The sequence below is a fragment of the Gossypium hirsutum genome, chromosome D05 (assembly GCF_007990345.1).
Source record: "Gossypium hirsutum isolate 1008001.06 chromosome D05, Gossypium_hirsutum_v2.1, whole genome shotgun sequence".
NCBI classification, from domain to species: Eukaryota; Viridiplantae; Streptophyta; class Magnoliopsida; order Malvales; family Malvaceae; genus Gossypium; species Gossypium hirsutum.
Genome location: NC_053441.1, coordinates 57122881 through 57143212, shown reverse-complemented (window position 1 = coordinate 57143212; position 20332 = coordinate 57122881). Strand labels below are relative to the sequence as shown.

Here is a 20332-nt window from a genome sequence, read left to right as displayed (position 1 = left end):
ATTCTCTAATTCGATTCCTACAATTTTTTGTGAATTTTCAAAGTTAGACTACTGCTGCTGTCCAAAACTATTTTAATGCAAGATGTTGATTACTAAGTTTATAACTCCCTTATTCATTTTCTTTATAATATTTCCCATTACTTTCTCTTATTTTCCTTAGTTTCTAGATCATTCCACCCTTAAAATATGTGCACTATTGGTCGTTCAACTTTTTTATATTTACACTTTAACCCCTTAAATTTTGAGTATTTACTCTTGGGCAACAAAACTTTTTTTACTTTTGCGATTTAATCCTTTCTTGAATTAATATGTCATAATATGCTTCCCAATGTTGAAATAACTCAAAATTACCCTTTTTATCACTTTATTTCTTTATTTTACTATATCAAGGATATTAACTTACTTTTTACTATAGTAATTTTTTTGGGTATTACAGAAATTGGGAATAAAAGTGGAACGTGAATAGTGGAGTAATAATTGGGATTTTTATTTTGTATTTTCTTTTTAAATTCAAAACTTAAAAGAAAAATGGGTTAAAAAATATAGTAAAAGAAAATAAAGGGAAAAAGAAAAACAATATCCCCAACATCCTAACAAACCCAATTCTTATCCAACTAAGTTCCCAGTCTTCCACTTTTACCCAAATTCTACTAATTGAACAGCCCAAAAGATCATTTAGAATAAATAAATAAATAACTCTCAAAGCTCCTAGAGAGACTCGAACCCAAGACCTCAAACACATCCTCAAGCCCTTAACCATTGAGATAAACACTTAATTATGACATAAATTAACAAATCGAGAGTTCATATTTTCGGGGAGTTACACACATTGCATGGGGTTTGGGATATTATGGTAAGGAGGAAGTTTTGACAGTTTAATGATTTGCACTATCCAGTGGTTTAATCACATTTCTGACTGGCAACTTGTCTATAATTATAGTGGCTCGACCACATATATCTATTCTGGCAGCTTGGTTACATTACAGTGGCTTGACCACATATATCCAATCTGGCAGTTTTAACTACAACTCTGGTGGCATTGTCTACAATTATCTGTTGGTTTGTTTTTGGATGGATAAGTTTTGGGGAACTCTATTTTGGTGTGTAGCGAAGTTGGGTAGGAAGTTTTCTAAAAAATTGCATTATGTTTTTCTGAAAAATATCGCATTGGCATAAGCATGCGTTTTGAGTTTTGCTCAATTGATTGTTATTAAGTTCTTTGCAATTCTATGATCTGATTATTGTGTTATTTTTGTTCTCTATTTGAGTTTAGTTACACACTGAGATTTATAGCTCACCCTTCTGTATTTACCCTTTTCAGGTAATTAGCTAATTTAGGATCGGACGACGTGCGGGAGCTTAGATTATTTTTCTTGGTTAATTTATTATGGTGCTTTCTGTTATTAACTTTTTCTAGATTTTTGGGCTATTAATCTATTTTTAGACTTCGTTTTTGGTTTTTCTTTTGGTTTTTTTTGGTATTTTTAACTTAAAACTAAAAAATCATACTAGTTAACAAATTAAAATTCGGTTTTCAAACTAAAACTTTGAAAATTTTTCCACTGCTAAACTAAGAAAATGATTATGTGATTTTACTATAAATTAAGTGTTTTAGAGCGTGAGATCTTTTAAGGATTGCACGAAAGGTTTAACTAAAAATTATTATTTTTTGACTATTCATTTTCCGAATATTCATTTTTCAAAATAAGATGTGTTACAATAGCAAAGAGTTAAAGTTTTAAAATTATCAATGTCACCTTCACATTCGGGTCATAACTTCTAGACCGGGTATGAGGTGTTGCATTAATTGTTAAATTAAAAGCAAGTAATTTCTTTCATGTGAACCCATATATGTGAGCCTTGCATGGAACCCTTAAGCGAACCCCTACGAGGAATATATGTGCCATCCCTTAGTGCAAAGATGCGAACCCTATATGTTTTAGTATGACATAGTATGCGAACACCCATGTTATATAAAAGGACGTAGTATGTGAGCCCTCACATTATATAGTATGACAGAGTTCGAGAACCCCTATTTTTATAGTGTGACATAGTGAATCATTGGTACATGTCTGTGAACCCCATGTGAACCCCTATGTGCGAACCTATACGTGCAAACCCCTATGTACGACAACTAGGTGTTGGAACTCTTGTGTGTGAACCTATATGTGCAAACCCCCTATATGTGCGAGCCTATGTGCGAACACTATAGTTTATTACATGTGAACCTTAGGTTATGACATATGAACTTGTTACATGCAAACCTTAGGATTATGTTATGCGGAGCCTATGGATTGTAATATGTGAACCTTGTATGCGTCATAAGTGAGACATGATATGTGAACCCTGTATGCATCATATTTGAACCATGTTAGCCAAACCCTATGAATTGTTGTACTGTGCGAACACTATATTTTGTACTGTAAAAACCCTATATGTGTTTACATGCGAACCCTGGATGTTATATATGCAAACCCTATATGTTTATTACATGAACACTTAAGGGAATATTACGCTAACATTGTATACATGCAACCTCTTATGCTAATTATACGAACCCTAGATAATTAATATGCGAACCCTAGGGACATGTGAGCCTACATGTTGTGTGAACCTCAGGTACATGCGAGCCTATATGCAAACCGGTACATGTGCTAGATAACTAGGCCTATTAAATCACATAAAAATCTTGTACATGTGACACTTTATTTTTTTTAACTCGCACAAATTATATGTGTATGTATGAACCAGTTATGTATGTGCTAGCCGAGTAAGCATGTTAAGGAATCTAACATAAATATATTGTTACAAGTTCTTGTTGCATGAAAAGATTGTATATGTGAAATTCGTAACACCTTTAACCCGTGTCCGTCGTCAGATTGGGGTTACGAGGCATTACCGAACATAACACATATTTCAAGTTTAACATAACATATGAAACCTTTATAATAATACAAAACCGAATAATGCACTATATATATAATTTTATTATTAGTATTATTATTATTTTTAAAAACATATACTAAATGAAACAAATCAAGTATACCAAATTTGCATGCTTAAAAATCAATCCAAAGTACATATACTAACCATTCAAGCATAATAAAAATGCACATTTTGCCATTACAACTAAATGAAGGTACACTATGCTTATTCAAACATATAATGATAATTTAATAAATACCTTGATACTTAAGAATATACTTACTCTTATCATTTTAAAGAAATCATAACTTAAAACTTAAAGGCTAAGATCAAAGATAACATATACAATATTGAACATTTCAAAGAACCAAAAACATGCATTTTATCCATTTACCAACTTGCACATATATTTATATATATACCATTAACCATTTCCGAATATCCATGTTTCATTATCACTACAAAACTAATTAAAGCATATTCGGTCATTGTATAACTCTCAAACCATAGTCTATTTATATCTTCATGAAATTCACCAAAACATATATATAACTTGAATAACAAATTATGAGACTAAACATACTAAATTTGATAGCATATACTTATGAATATACAAGGTATCACTTAACACATAAATTTCAGCCCAGGGCATACAAATTCATAAATTTTGTTACATCTTAAACCATGTATCCTACCATCCAAAATGAGTTAAGTATAAAGCCGAATACACACCAAATTAATACATTCATTACTCAAACCTAATTTACTTAAGTTATATCATATCAAATCACCATAGATGAACATACTAAACATATCATAAATATACATATATAACAAGCAAATTATGCACTTAAACTATGAAACATGATGCCTAACCTGAACTCATATTATAGCCGAATATGCATAATCCTAAACATCATTTCAACAAAATTTATCAAAAGCATAAAGACCAAACTTAACTAAAATGAATAAACCATTGCTAAACAAACCGAACACAAGTATGGGGGTTAGGCCATATTCATATGGCTATTTATATGTACATGATTCAAAACTAATCAAAAACATAAGCAAACCTATACACATTCAATTTAATAACATCTAATCCATGCACATTCGAACAAATAACTATTCTCATAGCCAAATCAACAAGTCCAAATCCATATGCATCACATTTATTTACCTATCACAAGCTTATACCGTAATCAAATATGCATAAGCATAAACTCCATCAAAAGAAGATAAGCCATTTTTTGCATGGCTATTAATTACATATACATATAATTGTTCCAAAATCAACATTCTAGCTATGCTATACATGCCATATACTCAAAGTTTACTTAGTAAAATACCAAAAGAAACTATCGATAGTGTGATAGGCTTTGCTGATGATCCCCGAGCTCGTAACGGCTTCAAAATCCATAAAATAGAGGTAAACAAATACACACACACAGTAAGCTATTTAAAGCTTAGTAAGTCATGGCCAGTAACATTTAACTATTAAGGTTAAATTCACATAATTGACAATATAAAGATATCATTTACTACAAGGTCATACTTTGATCACATATACAAGTTATATAGCCGAATGTAACCTTTCATAAATACATATTAATCTTTCACCTTTGACATCATAATTAACACCATAGCCCAAATCATATATATATATGTCCAAACATGTTAATTCAAAATTTATATTCATATACCTTAAATAATTCCAAGGAAACAACTTACCTTGTTTCCATATATACATTTAACTAACACATACCTGAACATGTAATTCAATTTCACATCCGGTTTTCACTTAACATTGTCTATTGAACTGCTCGAAATTAAAAAGGATACGCAGATAGTCAGAAGGCTCGTACAATGCCAGTGCCCTAGATGTGGTCTTACATGTAATCACAGATCGATGCCACTATCCCAAATAGGGTCTTACACGAAAACAAAAATCGATGCCAACGTCCCAGACGTGGTCTTACACGAAAACATAAATCGATGCCAACGTCCCAAACGTGGTCTTACACAAAAAAACACATATCGGAGATCCTATGTCATGACATATGTATCCTATCTATTCCTAGGGTTCGTACGGGGCTTTCAAATATTGATTATCAATCGAATCGAACTTGAAACATAATCCCTATCTCAATGTTAACATTCGGCCAAAGCATATATCAATTCAAATAATTCAGTTTATCACATATCATTTGTATATTCTCGAATTTAACAACATTTAAATGCTTATCGACTTACCTTGGATATTGACGGACGAAATCGACTAATTGACTACTTTCGACTTCCCCCGATCTAATTCCATTTTCTTTGGTTCTTGATCTAAATAAGTTCAAATTTAACTAATTTAATCACACATTCATTCAATTTAATCCAAAAACACAAAAATGGGCAAATTACCATTTTGCCCCTAACATTTTCAACTTTATGCAATTTAGTCCCTATTGTATAAAACACAAAATACACAAAATTTACACAAACTATGCTTAGGCCGAATATCACCCTAGTCCATACAAATCCATATAGTTTATTTATTTCACATTTTAGTCCCCCGCAATTTTATTTTCACAATTTAGTCCAATTTACTCAGATTCATCAAAAAGTCAAAAACAAACTATGTTAATCTAACACATATATTTCATATTTCATATTTCACCTTCAACTATCACAAAACTCATGAATTTATCAATGGCATATTTGAAAATCATCACCAATTCACAAAATTGAAGCATGGGTTTTAAAGAACACGAAGCAACGATTACAAAAACGTAAAAATTATCAAAAACCGAACAAAGAACAAACCTTAATCAAGCTTTCAACAATGGCTGAATTCAGCTAGGTTTCTCCCTTTTTATTTCTTTACTTTCGGCAAGTGAGAATAGATGATAATGGCTTCCATTTTTTTTTGTTTTATTTTAACATATATTATCATTATTATTAGGTTCCTAAATTACCCTTTATATTAATAAACAAAACACATATATGTATTAAGGTTACATTAGTCTTTTGCCACCCACTAACTTACATAGTGGGCTAATTGCATCATAAAACCTCTAAATTATAAAGACAACAACAAATAGGCACTTTCATATTTAACCATTAAATTTTCATTTTATGCGATTAAGCCATTTTCTCAAATTAAGCACACAAACAATGAAATAAATTCACAAAACTTTCACACATATAAATTCACACATAATTAACACAGAAAATAATATTAAAATATTTTTCAGACTCAGATTTGTGGTCCCAAAACCACTGTTCTGATTAGGGTCAAAATTGGGCTATTACAAAATTGATATGAATGCATGAGTACATGCCATTAAATGTTTGTATGAGATATTGAATATGCATGATAAGTATAACCTCGATTGATGATAAAAAAAGAACATAAACATTCTACGAATATGTGCATAATTACATGAAATTGGGTATGGAGGACGAAGGAGTTCCGTAGGAGACAGTGCCAAATTAAGTCTACACTAAAAGTCAATACTGCACGACGTAGGCGGTAATGTCATCAAAAGCAGATAAGTTGGGATGGTAGGCTAAAATATACCAAACCGAGACAATCGAGATGATATTTTATTGTAGTAAAAAGCCATCTAAATCGGATAAGACGGGATAATAGTTTAAAACACCATCAAAACCGAACCAAACCGGGATGGTAAGTTATTGTAGTAAAAGACATCGTCATGAATGTCAAGTGAACAACCATTGTCATCAAAAATCAACCCCAAGATGATCAGTTATTGAAGTGGGTTTTTGAAGTGTCGAGCAATACTCGAGGGCAGTTAAGATGGACGTGTGAGAAATTAAAACATTAATGGCATTGCATCATGAATATAAACTATACATGTATTGATATATTGAATGTTCTTTACATTATGTTTACCATGCTATTATTCTATGAATTAAATACTTCACTCTTTGAATAATTATATATAATGGTTTACAGTTAGTCTCATAATGAACTGTTGTAAGCTCATTCCCCTTTTTCCTTACCTCTCATGTAGTGTAAAGATCTAGTACTCGAAAAGGCATCGGAGGAACCTTGGATTAGTAGCTTTTTTCTGCTTTTCTTTAAAAGTTGCATTAAATATTTCCTTAATCATTTCATTTTTGGGATTGTATAGCTTATTTATTTTAAGCATGACATTTTGGTTTTTACTATGATATTTGTATACCTTTCGATTTAGAAAACCATTACCTTGAAAGTTTTTCGCTACTTTATAAACACTTAAAATGTTTTGATAAAAACTCTAAATTACCAGGTAAAGTCAGTTTAAATTAATGAGTAATGTTTTCTAAAAACAAGAGCGATTTCCTTGCAAATCAACTCAAGTAAAAAGAATGACTTTATAGGATCACGTCGGTGATCGAATGTAATGCCTTCGACTTAGCCGAAACTCCTAGGTCGGGTCAGGGTGTTACAAAATCCTTTTTAATTATTTAAAAAATTAATATAATTTACTATCGATAACCCCTCCCTAACCCTTAAATTGGAAAATAAAATACATTTGAGCACAATTGGACCTATGTCCTTTTGCATTGACAATAATTTCAATCCTAACTCAACTAAAACTCAGGCAGCCATATATTTTAAATTTTAAATATAATAAACATGTGTATCAAGAATAAATCTAGTGTGTATATATATATATATATATAAATAGTGTACACGGGTGCATGGTAAATTTTGTTAATTTAAGGTTTGGCATGGATTACTAGTTTGATACTATACATATGTTTTTATTATGGTACTTCATGTCTATTTTACGGTTCATGTCTGGAATTTGTGATTATTCCTTTCAATAATGTCATCTCAAAAGTTCGAATCTCATTCTTTCATTAAGAGTGCTATGTGCATTGTCACTGCACTAAACACTTGTTAATTTTTTTTATCGAATGATAATAGACATATTTATGATTATAGTCTAATAATGGGATTATAATATTTATCTCTTTTCAGTTTTTTTAAATTATAATATCATAGTCATGGAAAAACAAATAATAATAACAACAAATAAATCAAGTATATTGATGTAAAGCTTAGTAAAAAAAAAACTATTAAAAAATCACATAAGGTCAATTTGAAATAAAGTCAATATTTATGGTTTTAAAAAATATCATTTGTTGTTTAATGGAGTTAACATTTTTAAAGCTTTATGCTTTAATAAATGAAATATTTCTTCTGAAATCGAACTGCACTTAAAAAACATTTTTTATTGATTTTTTAGAGAAAAATATTTTATTGATTTTTTAGGGTTAGAAAATTTTAAACAATTTTAAATATTTTATATAGTATTTAATTTTTTAAAAAAATGTTTTAGACAATTTTAAATTTCATATATATTTTTAATTTTTTAATAATGTTTTTAATAGTATTAAATTTTGTTTTTAAAATTTTTAATAGTAAATATAAAAAATTTAAGATACATATAAATATTAAAAAAATCAAATGACTAATTAACTAATATTTAATTTAGTGTTTAAAAAGTTTTTTGTAGTATTTGTTTATTTTTAAAATTAAATATAAATATTAAAGGTTTTTAATAAAAAATTATATAAAATTTAAAACTTTTTAATAAAATTTTTAAACATTGTCATATAATTTTTTTGAATTATGAAATTTTATAAAATCTAATATTTCAATTTGATATTTTCTAAGTACTATTGATTTTTTTAATTAACTAATTAAAGAATATTTATTTTTTTAAAAATTTTCTCTTTCCCTTTTAACTTTTTAGCAATATTTTTAAAAAATAAAATTCTGTATAATTTAATTATATATTTATAACAATAGTTTTAAATTTTAGGGAATTTTTTAACGGATAAATTATTTTTATTTAGAATTTTAATGGTATTCTATAATTTAATTTTATTAGAACAAAAAAAATTTAATGGATAATCAAAAACTAATAAATATAAAAAAAAATGAGAGAGTCACTTGTTGTAAATTTATTATATGTACCTTGTTATATTATATATATATATGATATACGATATACGAGTTAGGTTTTAATTTGATTTGACGAAAATTCATAGTTAACTAATAATATTAGATATTAATGTTCATTAAATCAACTCTAAAATTTAGATCAAACACTAATAAGTTAACATTGTTATCTTTAAGTACCAAAATATGTAATTTTTTTACCAAATACATGAATTACATTGAACAAAAACAAAAAAAAATACAACATTATAAAAAAAAAGTGTGAAACTCATATACCGATTAATATATTAACCCTTACCCAATTAAGTCCAATGCAGTTTTAATTGAAAATTATATATATTATTATGTGTCTAAAATATGTTGTTAGTCCCTGTATTTCTATAAAATTTAAGATTTAGTCAATATACTTTAAAAGTTATAAATTCAATACCTTACAATTTTCAATTTTAAAATTTTAGTTCCATCATTATTATTATTGGTAGTTTTTTTTTGTCAAAATTTGTTAACGTAACATGTTTATTACTTGTCAATCATATACCACGTCATATAAGGGAAACCTAATTAATATGTCAAGTTGACAAATTTTGACAAAATAATAGTAACAATGTTAATGATAGGACTAAGCTTTTTAAACAAAGATGGTAGGGCTTAATTTTTAACTTTTTAAGTACAATGACCAAATCTCAAATTTTATGAAAGTATAAGCAGTATTAGCATATTTTAACATTATTCTATTTTAAAAGTTTTAAAAAATTTTAGGTCAAAATATGCTGTTAATGCTTGTACTTGGACAACATTTAAAATTTAGTCATTATACTTAAAAGGTTAAAAAATAACTCCTCTTACTTTTCTTATTTAAATAATTCGGTCCTACCATTAACACTATTAGTATTTTCTGTCAAAATCTGTCAACTTGGTATATATGTTGATTAGGCTATCTTCATATGACGTTGCATATGATAGAAAATAAACATGTTAAGTTAACAAATTTTAACGGAATTACCGACAATGATAATGATTGGACTAAAATTTTTAAATTGAAAAATTAGGAGGATTGGATTTTTAAACTTTTAAAGTACATGGACTAAATCTCAAATTATGAAAAGTACAGGGATGAATAGCATATTTTAACCAGTTTATTATTGTGAAAAAAAATAAAAGAATATATAGTAATTAAAAAATTATATTTTATTAAGTTCTTTTTATGGATTATGTGGAGTAATGTGAAGAAAATTTGGGAGAAATTATATTTTCTTTGTATGTGAAGCAGACTTATGATACCAATCAAAAAGTAAAATCTGGATTAATGTTGTAACCCCCCCCCGCCCCCGCGGGCCCCGCCGAGTGAATTTAATGTGGGAGAAGTATGCGAGGGTTGAAACATATTAAAGCATGCTCTCTGGGCTATTTTATCATTTCAACTTCCCTTTTCCTACTTTTTTATTTTCTTGCCTTATTTCGTCTTCCAATCATGAACTACAACACTTGCTTTCATCTTCGTTTAGCTTTATTCATATCATGTTCCGTACTTTGCTTGGCTATGACAGCCAGGAATCTCAACTCTGATCAGTTTGCACTTCTCGAGTTTAAGGATCTCCTTGCCGATCCTCAAAATGTCTTGGCAAACAATTGGACGGCCTCTACCTCTGTTTGCAGGTGGATTGGTGTTTCTTGTGGCATCATCCATGAAAGAGTTATAGCTTTGAATCTAACAAGCATGAATCTTAGGGGTACGATCCCTCCATACCTTGGAAATCTTTCATTTCTACTCTCTCTCGACTTGAGTCGCAACAATTTCTATGGCCTGCTACCTAAAGAATTGGGTCAATTGCATCGTTTGAAGATCTTACAATTAAGCTTTAACAGTCTTAATGGGGAAATTCCATCATGGCTTGGGAACTTACACAGAGTTCAAAGGTTGCAAATGACAAATAATACTTTTACAGGCAGAATCCCTCAAACACTTGTCAACATGTTCAATCTAGAGATCTTGAACTTGCGATTCAATCAATTATCTGGCCAAGTTCCATCTTCCATCTTCAAGATTTCTTCCCTAAAGATAATTAATCTCTTCAGCAATAGTCTATCAGGTAGTTTGCCTAATGATATGTGTCAACATTTTCCCAAGCTTGAAGAGCTTTACTTGAGTCGGAATGAATTATCTGGAAACATTCCATCAAGTATAGGCAAATGCAACAACCTTCAAATTTTGGCGTTGTCCAGTAATCAATTTATGGGTATCATTCCAAAAAGTATTGGAAATCTGACACGACTCAAAGAATTATATTTGGGGGTGAATAACCTAGAAGGTATGCATTTTCCTTGATGCATTTAACTTAAACACATTTTGCCCCTTTTGTTTTTAAATTAAAAAAAAGATTTGTAATATAAATACAAAAAAAACATTTCTTTCAAGGAAAAATACTTAATTAGCTGAACTAATATACTTAAATATGATTAGAATCTAACAAATCCATATTATTTCATAACCAAAAAAAAAGCCTCTTTGATTTACACTTACAAAATAGTTAGCTTTAACACCTTGATTTTTCAACTACGTTAATTTGCAGGTCAAATTCCGGAGGAAATTGGTAATCTTCTTAGTTTGGAAATGCTTAATGTTCAAGCAATTAAAGGTCTTACAGGTCCGATTCCATCTTCCATCTTCAACATTTCTTCTCTGCAAGCTATTCATCTCTCCAGCACTAGCCTATCAGATAGTTTGCCTAATGATATGTGTCAACATCTTCCCCAGCTTGAATGGCTTTCCATGAATTCGAATGAATTATCTGGTAACATTCCATCAAGTATAGGCAAATGCAACAACCTCAGAATTTTGTCATTGTCCATTAATAAATTTACGGGGATCATTCCAAGAAGTATCGGGAATTTGACACAACTCGAAGAATTATATTTGGCGTTAAATAATCTGGAAGGTATTAAATTTTTTTATAAAAAAGTTTAATTTCGCTAAAATATTTTATTTAAAACAAAATGAATATATGAATTTTAAAGAATTGTTAGCACCGTTAAATCTTTTCATTGAATTCAGATTCATTATAATTGTTTTTTGTTACATTTAACCCTTATATCAATATTGTATTTGAAACAAACATCTTAACCCTTAACATGTATTTTATTAATTTAATGATTTATTCTAAAAAATAACAATGTGAATTTTAATGAGTTGTCAGCACGGTTAAAATTATTTACTAAATTTAGGTCCGTTATAATTTTTTTTGGTTACATTGATATTAAGGTTATTTTATTTTTCAAAATGTAACATTAACACAAATATTTTAAAACCAAAATTTTTAATTGGAACTTATAGAATATAGCTTGGACTTTAAACTTCCTTCGCTTTTAATCTTCATGTCGTATTTCCACCTTTGGGGTTTTCCTTTCTCTTTTTGGCATTTTAATTTACTTGATTTAACTAAGCAGAAAGCTCGAAACCATTTTCTAATTGATCTTATCAATTCCATAGCTCACCTTCTCCAGGGTTTGTTGATTCTTTTTAAGTTTTTCTGATTTTTTGTCCTATTTTCTCTTTTTTTTTAAAATCATTTTTAAAATTATATTATTATAATTTTCAATATTTTTGTATTTTCTATGTCCATTTTTTTGTTCATGTACGATTTTCTTTCTTATTTTATAATTTTTAAAAACATTTCCTACATTATTAGAAAAACTTTCTAAATTTTTAATTTTTTTAATTTTGCATAATAAAATTTTTGTACCACGTGATTAATGATTCCAACTTTAAGTATCAAATTGGTACAAATAAATTTTTAAGTACCAAAATAATAATCAAATACAACTTTAAGGGCTAAACCAACATCTAACCTTTAGAACAATATTATATTTGAAATAATTTTATTGATGTTATATTATTTTGATTTCTTAGACTTGTATTGATGCAAGTTTACCATTAAACCGAATACTCATACAGAATGATTTAAAATTTTTATTTTCCAAATCATAATTAATTATTATTCATAATTTCTTATTCTGTGTCAAGATTGATTAGATGTCACATTCTCATGCCAAAGTTTTATTTTTATTTGATTTAAAGTTTTACAATATTTTAAAAAAATTATTAGTGTATTATATATTTTGTAAATTTGATAATGATGATTTCAATGCAAGACTTGGGCTAAGAATAGTGAGGAGTTCATTTTTAGTTTGGAGTACAGAATTTATAAATTATAACATGCAATTTTTACAACTTACAAGCATGGAATGGTTTAATTTTTTTTTTATACAAATCACAATGGACTAATTACTACTCAAAAATTCTTATTATATGCCATTGTTCAAATTGATTTGATCACATTTTTCCATGCCAAAATTTTATTTTTATTTGATATAAAGTTTTACAGTTTTTTATTTTAAAGATGTATTTTAGTGTATTATATATTTTGTGAATTTGGTATTCAATGAATATGTATACTAAAAGACGTAATTTTACAGGTAATTTACCATCCATGACCAATGCTCTAAAGCTTGAGTATCTTATATTGAGGGGAAATAAACTTAGCGGAAACATTCCCAACTCAATCTCCAATGTTTCCATGCTTAAGTTTCTAGACTTGGTAGATAACTTATTCTCTGGCCCAATCCCTAAAACGCTTGGCAACTTAAGACACCTTGAACGGCTCCAAATCATGAACAATAATTTGATCACAGGACCTGCTGATCATGAGTGGACCTTTCTTTCTTCTTTGGCAAATTGCAAGCATTTGAGAAAAATAGTTGTTTCAGGAAATCCACTGAGTGGCGTTCTTCCTACTTATATTGGGAACCTTTCGACATCCTTGCAACGCTTTTATGCTGACCATTGTGAGCTTGAAGGTAATATTCCAATGGAAGTAGGTAACTTAAGCAACATGTTGGTTTTTGAACTTGGCTATAATAAATTAAGTGGATTTATTCCAACATCAATAGGAGGACTGAGAAATCTCCAAGGTCTGGGTCTTTTCTCTAATAAATTAGAAGGGCCTATCTCAAAAAGCCTTTGTGATTTGGAAAGACTATACAACTTGTTTTTAGGGTTGAACAAGTTGTATGGATCCATACCCTCTTGTTTGGGTAATATTACTTCTTTGAGATATCTTTACATAGAATCCAACAAATTGAGTTCTGCAATACCCTCGACTCTGTGGAATCTTAAAGATATATTAGAAGTAGATTTATCATCAAATTACCTTAACAATTCACATGCTCTTGATGTCGGTGATTTGAGAAGTCTGCTGAAACTAAATTTATCAAGGAATATTCTCACGGGCGATATCTTATCTACATTTGGGGGTCTTAAAACTTTGGTTTCATTGGATTTATCAAATAATATACTACATGGTCATATCCCTGAATCGTTTGGTGGTTTGATTAGTTTGGAATTCTTGGATATATGCAATAACAATCTCTCTGGTGTCATTCCCAAGTCTTTGGAAAAGCTTTTATATCTAAAGTATTTTAATGTGTCTTTCAATAGACTTGAAGGGGAAATTCCCATCGAAGGATGTTTTTCAAACTTTTCTAGCACATCATTCATGAAGAATTATGCACTTTGTGGTCCACCTAGATTGCTAGTCCCACCTTGCAAAAACGACATCCACGAAAATTCCAAAATGACTTTATTGCAAGCTTTTAGGTATGGTTTACCAACAATTGGTATTGTCATAGTACTAATAGTCTTAACTATTATGTACAGAAGATGCCAAAGTAGGGGTACAACTCTACCAATTAAGGATGATTTGTTGTCTTTGAAAACACTGAGGAGAATTTCACATTATGAACTTTCACAAGCAACTAATGGGTTTGAGGAAAGTAATATGCTTGGTTTTGGGAGTTTTGGATATGTATATAAAGGGAGGCTTTCAGATGGAATGGAAGTTGCAATAAAAGTTTTCAATTTGCAAATAGAGGGAGCATTTCGGAGTTTTGACATTGAATGTGATGCTATGCGTAATATAGTTCATCGTAATATTGTCAAGGTCATTACTTGCTGCTCAAGTGTTGACTTCAAAGCCTTGGTGTTTGATTACATGTGTAATGGAAATCTTGAGAAATGGTTACATTCTAATAACTGTTTCCTTGATATCATACAAAGGGTCAACATAATGATAGATGTTGCGGCAGCAGTAGAACATCTTCACAACGAACATCCAACACCTATAATTCATTGTGACTTAAAACCAAGCAATATTCTACTGGATGAAGACATGGTTGCACATGTAGGAGATTTTGGCATTGCCAAATTGTTGGGAGAAGGTGATGTAATGAAGCAAACCATGACTCTTGCAACTATCGGATATATGGCACCAGGTGAATTTTTTTATTTTTGTATGATTATTTTCTTGATTTGCATTTTATATTTTTGCTTCATGCGTCTGTGGATATATATTTGAATAAGCATTTTAGAAATAATTAAGGATTAATGATGCTCTAATTATACTTGAAATGCAGAATTTGGATCAACTGGAATTGTTTCTATTAAATGTGATGTATATAGTTATGGGATCATCCTTATAGAAACTTTCACAAAGAAAAAGCCAACTGATAATCTTTTTGCTGAAGAAGTGACTATAAGGCATTGGATGGAATGTTCATTGCCGAAAGGAGCAATAGAAATTGCAGATGCTGATTTATTAAGAAAAGAGGATGAGTACTTTGTTGTTAAAGCAAATTGTATTTCAGCCATCATGGAGTTGGCTCTGAATTGTTCAGCTGAGTTACCAGAAGAAAGAAAAGACATGAAAGATGTTGTGGTTGAGCTAAAGAAAATCAAACAAAGGTTGCTAAACAACATCCAACATGTTTAACAAATATGGTGAGTAATGAGTACGCTTGTGGTTATTAATTCACTCTTAATTTTACCATTAATTTAATAATTTTAATCTATTTTAGCATTACAATCATAGATATCTAATATGTCAATATTCGTTTCCATGAAGTTTGTTTTAAAAATCGTGGAAATTAATATACTAATTTTCTTTCTTTTGCTCCCATGTACTAGGCTCTATTCGGAATTCAAACTTCTTTTGCAAAATAAAGATGGAAACCAATAAAACGAGCAGCAGGCCTTACCATGATTTAGTTTTATGGTAGCTTTGGGGCATCAAGTTATTTTCTTTATTAGATTGGATTTTCTTAGTTTCTTACTTCATTTACAATATAATTGTGTTTCAATCTTTTGCTAAGGATTTTATTATTGGATTTTTAGTTGCTTTTCTTTAATTAATATGATATTTACTTTCATTAAAAAAAGTATGCATTTAAATTTCATTTATTGTGTTGACAGAACTCTCAAAAGATGGTATTATTCTCGTGTTGAGGCTTTCTGATATAGGCCCCTCTAATTTATTAGAGGAAAGTTGTAAACCTTGCAAATTTCGCAGTCCTCCTATTGGTGTTGGAATAAATCCGCTTAATTTATTATAGCCAAGTTGTCAAAACAATAGGTTGCTTAAGCTACCTATTTACATAGGAATATTGTCTGTAATCTCACAATTAGAGGCATAAAAGTATTGAGGGGATTTTGAAAGGTTCCGATATAAGTTGGAAGAACGTCACACAATGGATTTTTCGAAACATCTATTATTCTCAAATGCTTGCAATTTGCCAAAGAAGAAAGAAAGGTCCACTCATGATCAGTAGCAGGTCCTATGATCAAATTATTGTTTGAAATTTGGAACCATTCAAGGTGTCTTAAGTTGTCAAGCGTTTTAGGGATGGGGCCAGAGAATAAGTTATGTGCCAAGTCTAGTTTCTTAAGCATGGAAGCATTGGAGATAGAGTTGGGAATGTTTCCGCTAAGTTTATTTCCCCACAATAAAAGAATCTCAAGCTTTGCAGCACTGGTGATGGGTGATAAATTACCTGTAAAATTACATCTTTTAGTACACATATTCATTGCACACCAAATTCACAATATAAAAATTGTAAAATTTTAAATCATATAAAAATAAAATTTTGGCATGGAAAAATGTGATCAAATAATTAAACCATTTCATACCAGTATTTGATTTAATGATAGATTTGTAAGTTATTTGTAAAAATTGCATCTTTTAGTATATATATTGTACTCCAAACTAAAACTATTCTTCGCTCAGGCCTTGGGTTAAAATCATCTAAAATTGATTGAATATCAAATTTACAAAATATATAATTTTTTAAATATTGTAAAACTTTAAATCAAATAAAAATAAAACTTTGGCATGAAAATTTGTCATCTAATCAATCTTAAAAATGACACTGAATAAGAAATTATGAATAATTATTAGTTGTGATTTGAGAAACAAAAATATTAAATCCTTCTATAAGAGTATTCAATTTAATGGTAATCTTGCATGACTAGAGCCCATTAAAATTGTTTTAAAGTGATTAAATGGCAATAGTACTTTATTTCCCCTATATACAAGTCTAAGAAATCAAAATAATATAACATCAATAAAAATTATTTGGTTGTGCATTATTAAAACTCTTTTTTCTATTTATTTAAGCAATATGTATTGAAAATTACAAAGAATTTTATATTGTAAACATCTATATGTAAGCTAAAACAAAAGCAATAGACCTTAATTTTAAATAATTGTTAGTAAAGAATTTTAATAGTGATAAACAATGCTTTAAAATTAATATAATCATTTTGATTAAAATAAAGTATTTAAACTAATTAATTGTATTATAAAAATTGAGAAACTAAATTATATCAAAATTAAAATTATAAATTAAATCTCAATTTGGAGAAAATATAAGGCAAAACCATTCTTATAACTTAAAAAAAGGTAGAAGATTGGAATTAAATAAATTTATAATCCTTAATTGTAAATTTGATCATTCCTATTAATCTAAATTAGTATAATAATGTGCTTAATATTTGGGTTTTACGAATGAGTGATATTGACTTAATTAAAAAGTTATATAAAAATCAAATGCCTTGTCTCTAATAATAATATTACTACTCCCTCACAAATCTATATTCACTCAAAAAAATTCTATTCCCTTAAAAATTGAAAAACACTTCCATCTTTTAGAAAATGTTGATCCTGTGTCCCTCAAGTATATCACTTTTTTAACTTTAGTCTTTAAAATATTTTTATCCACTTCAGCCCCTAATGTTATTAAACATTTTCAGTTTAGTTCATTGGACAATAAAAAATTCATTGGGATATTCAACCAATCATATACTACCACATGTCGTACGATGATATCATAATGACATTATCAACAAAAACCCTTAAAAAATCTTCAAAAATGACAAAAATTATAAAAGAAAAATTACAAAATTATCAAAATTATTTAAAAATAGAAAAAATCTAAAATTAAAAAATACAAAAAAAAACTATGTAAAATATAAAAAATTACATAAATTTCAAAAATATATTAGATATTTTAATATTTTTAAAATTTTATAAATCACATTGACTAGAGTTTAAACATGTGATAATTGTCTCTTGGAAGGATACTACCTAGAACAATTGTCTTATGGTTCAACTAATCAGAATTTATAATTGGTAGATCTTTTACGTGATAAACTTGAATAAATTTTTTCTCAAATAATTTAAATAATGAAAAATAATATTATTTCTAGTAAATAATATATTTAATTATTTCATTTTTTTTACTATCTCAAGATAATTATTTGTCTCTAAACTAATATCTTAAGAACTATTGTCGAATGTTTAACTATTCTAAAGAGCTTTGGTATAAAATAGAAAAACCATGTGCAAAATGGTAGATGCAGGAAGCTACTTAAGACAAAAAATAAGGACTCGAGTCAAAAAAACTTGCTGCCAGTAACGTTGGTAAAGTACTAAAAATTGATGTATTTTAAAATATTAAAAAATTGATATAAAATTTATTCGATTTTTATTAAAATATTTTAAAATATTTTTTTATAAAAATTGATTGTATTACTATATACATTTTTAATATCAAATTTTCCATATTTTAAATTTGATTACCAAATGTATACTTTATTTCAAGTTAGACAATTTTTACTAGTATTTTAACTTTTTATTTTTTACCGTCTTTTATGATTCTAATAATTTTTATAATGGTTTTACAATATTTAACAATTTCTAATAATTTTATTATTTTTTACAAATTTTAAAAAAATTAAGAATTTTTATTTTTTTGAACAATTATATATTTATAATGTAGTTAATTTTATATAAGTTTATTTGAATTTTATGATATTTTTTAAAGCTTTTTTTGGTTTTTTCTTGATGATGATGTTATCGTGACTTCAGCATATACCACCTGGCAATTTATGATTAATTGGATATCCAAATCTATTTGTTTAACATCCAAAGGACTGAGCCGAGAACACCTGATAATGTTAGGGACTACACTAGGAACCTTTGATCTGGCAGCTAAGCCGCAATACAATCACTTGACCACAAATATATGATATGGTAGTTTAACTGCATATTGATAAGTCATCATTGCCGACTAACTCGAGGTGGTAGGTCATCGTTTTCGGGCAACCTGAGATGACTTAATTGGTGTGTTTTTAGATGGACGAGTTCTGGGGAACTATATTCGGGTGTGTAGTGGTGTTGGGTAGGATGTTTTCTGAAAAAATTTGCATTATGATTTTTTGAAAACTACCGCATTGGCATAATCATGTATGCTCAATTCTGTTTGACTGATTGTTATGAAATTTCCTATGATTTTATGATTTGTATATTGTATTGTGTGTGATCTCGGCTTGAGTTTTAGTTATGCACTAAGCTTTATAGCTCACCCATTTGTTTTATTTCTGATGTTTTAGATAATCGATAAGTTAGAATCGGGCAGTGTGCGGAAGCTCGAATTGATTCTCTAATTAAATGGTTTACTCTGGTTAATAAATGGATTTACTGGACTTTTGGTTTTGGTTTAATTTCTCAAATTTAATTTTGCTTTGGGTTTCTTTGGCTTAGTTAAAGTTTTTTGTTCTGTATGTTTTGTGTTACTCAACAATCAATGTTGAGTTTTCAAAATTATACGAGCCAAGATTTTTTTGCCACAAAAATATGAATTGAGATTTTACAAAATTTAATAACGTAAATTTAAAATATGCCCAATCAGCTAAATAAAACGTTTTTACTTGACGAAATTACAATTTATGAATATTAGTTTGGAATTGTCGTTGCAAAAATTTTAGTCAAAATTACAAGTTTTACAAAGCAAATGATTTTAGCATTTTGATTGTATAAGGCTAGGTTTTTTTTAAGTTAATAATTAATATGTTCACATTTACGTTTTGACAATTTACAAATTTTCCTATCGGGGAATCATGACGAACTTACATAAACTTTGGTTTTCAATTTCGTAACAAAACACACTTTGGAAAAATAATTTTTTTCGTACAGATGTAACCTTCCAGATTTGGCCATAACGTCTAGGCCAAGTTTGGGATGTTACATTTACTGGTATCAGAGCAAG

At 28.7% G+C, this 20332-nt stretch overlaps 1 protein-coding gene across 2 annotated transcripts; it reads left to right on the top strand.

Annotated features, from left to right (window-relative positions):
* Positions 1–10316: 10316 nt before the first annotated feature.
* On the top strand, positions 10317–16779 carry LOC107886446 (receptor kinase-like protein Xa21). Of its 2 annotated transcripts, none has more exons than XM_016810403.2 (5): positions 10317–11205; positions 11467–11832; positions 13370–15223; positions 15365–15728; positions 15915–16779. In XM_016810403.2, the coding sequence occupies exons 1-4, from the start codon at positions 10368–10370 to the stop codon at positions 15718–15720; spliced, it is 3414 nt and encodes a 1137-aa protein (XP_016665892.2). In that variant the 5' UTR covers positions 10317–10367; the 3' UTR covers positions 15721–15728; positions 15915–16779. The 2 variants fall into 2 exon arrangements, with proteins under 2 accessions (XP_016665892.2, XP_016665893.2); XM_016810404.2 differs by having other exon boundaries at positions 10322–11205; positions 11467–11541.
* Positions 16780–20332: the final 3553 nt, after the last annotated feature.

What these genes read in the sequence shown, in the direction of transcription:
- LOC107886446 (XM_016810403.2), top strand. Translation starts at nt 10,368, where the DNA reads ATGAACTACAACACTTGCTTTCATCTTCGTTTAGCTTTATTCATATCA. An exon ending in GGGGGTGAATAACCTAGAAG is followed by an intron (nt 11,206 to 11,466) that starts GTATGCATTTTC and finishes GTTAATTTGCAG; the next exon opens with GTCAAATTCCGGAGGAAATT. An exon ending in GGCGTTAAATAATCTGGAAG is followed by an intron (nt 11,833 to 13,369) that starts GTATTAAATTTT and finishes GTAATTTTACAG; the next exon opens with GTAATTTACCATCCATGACC.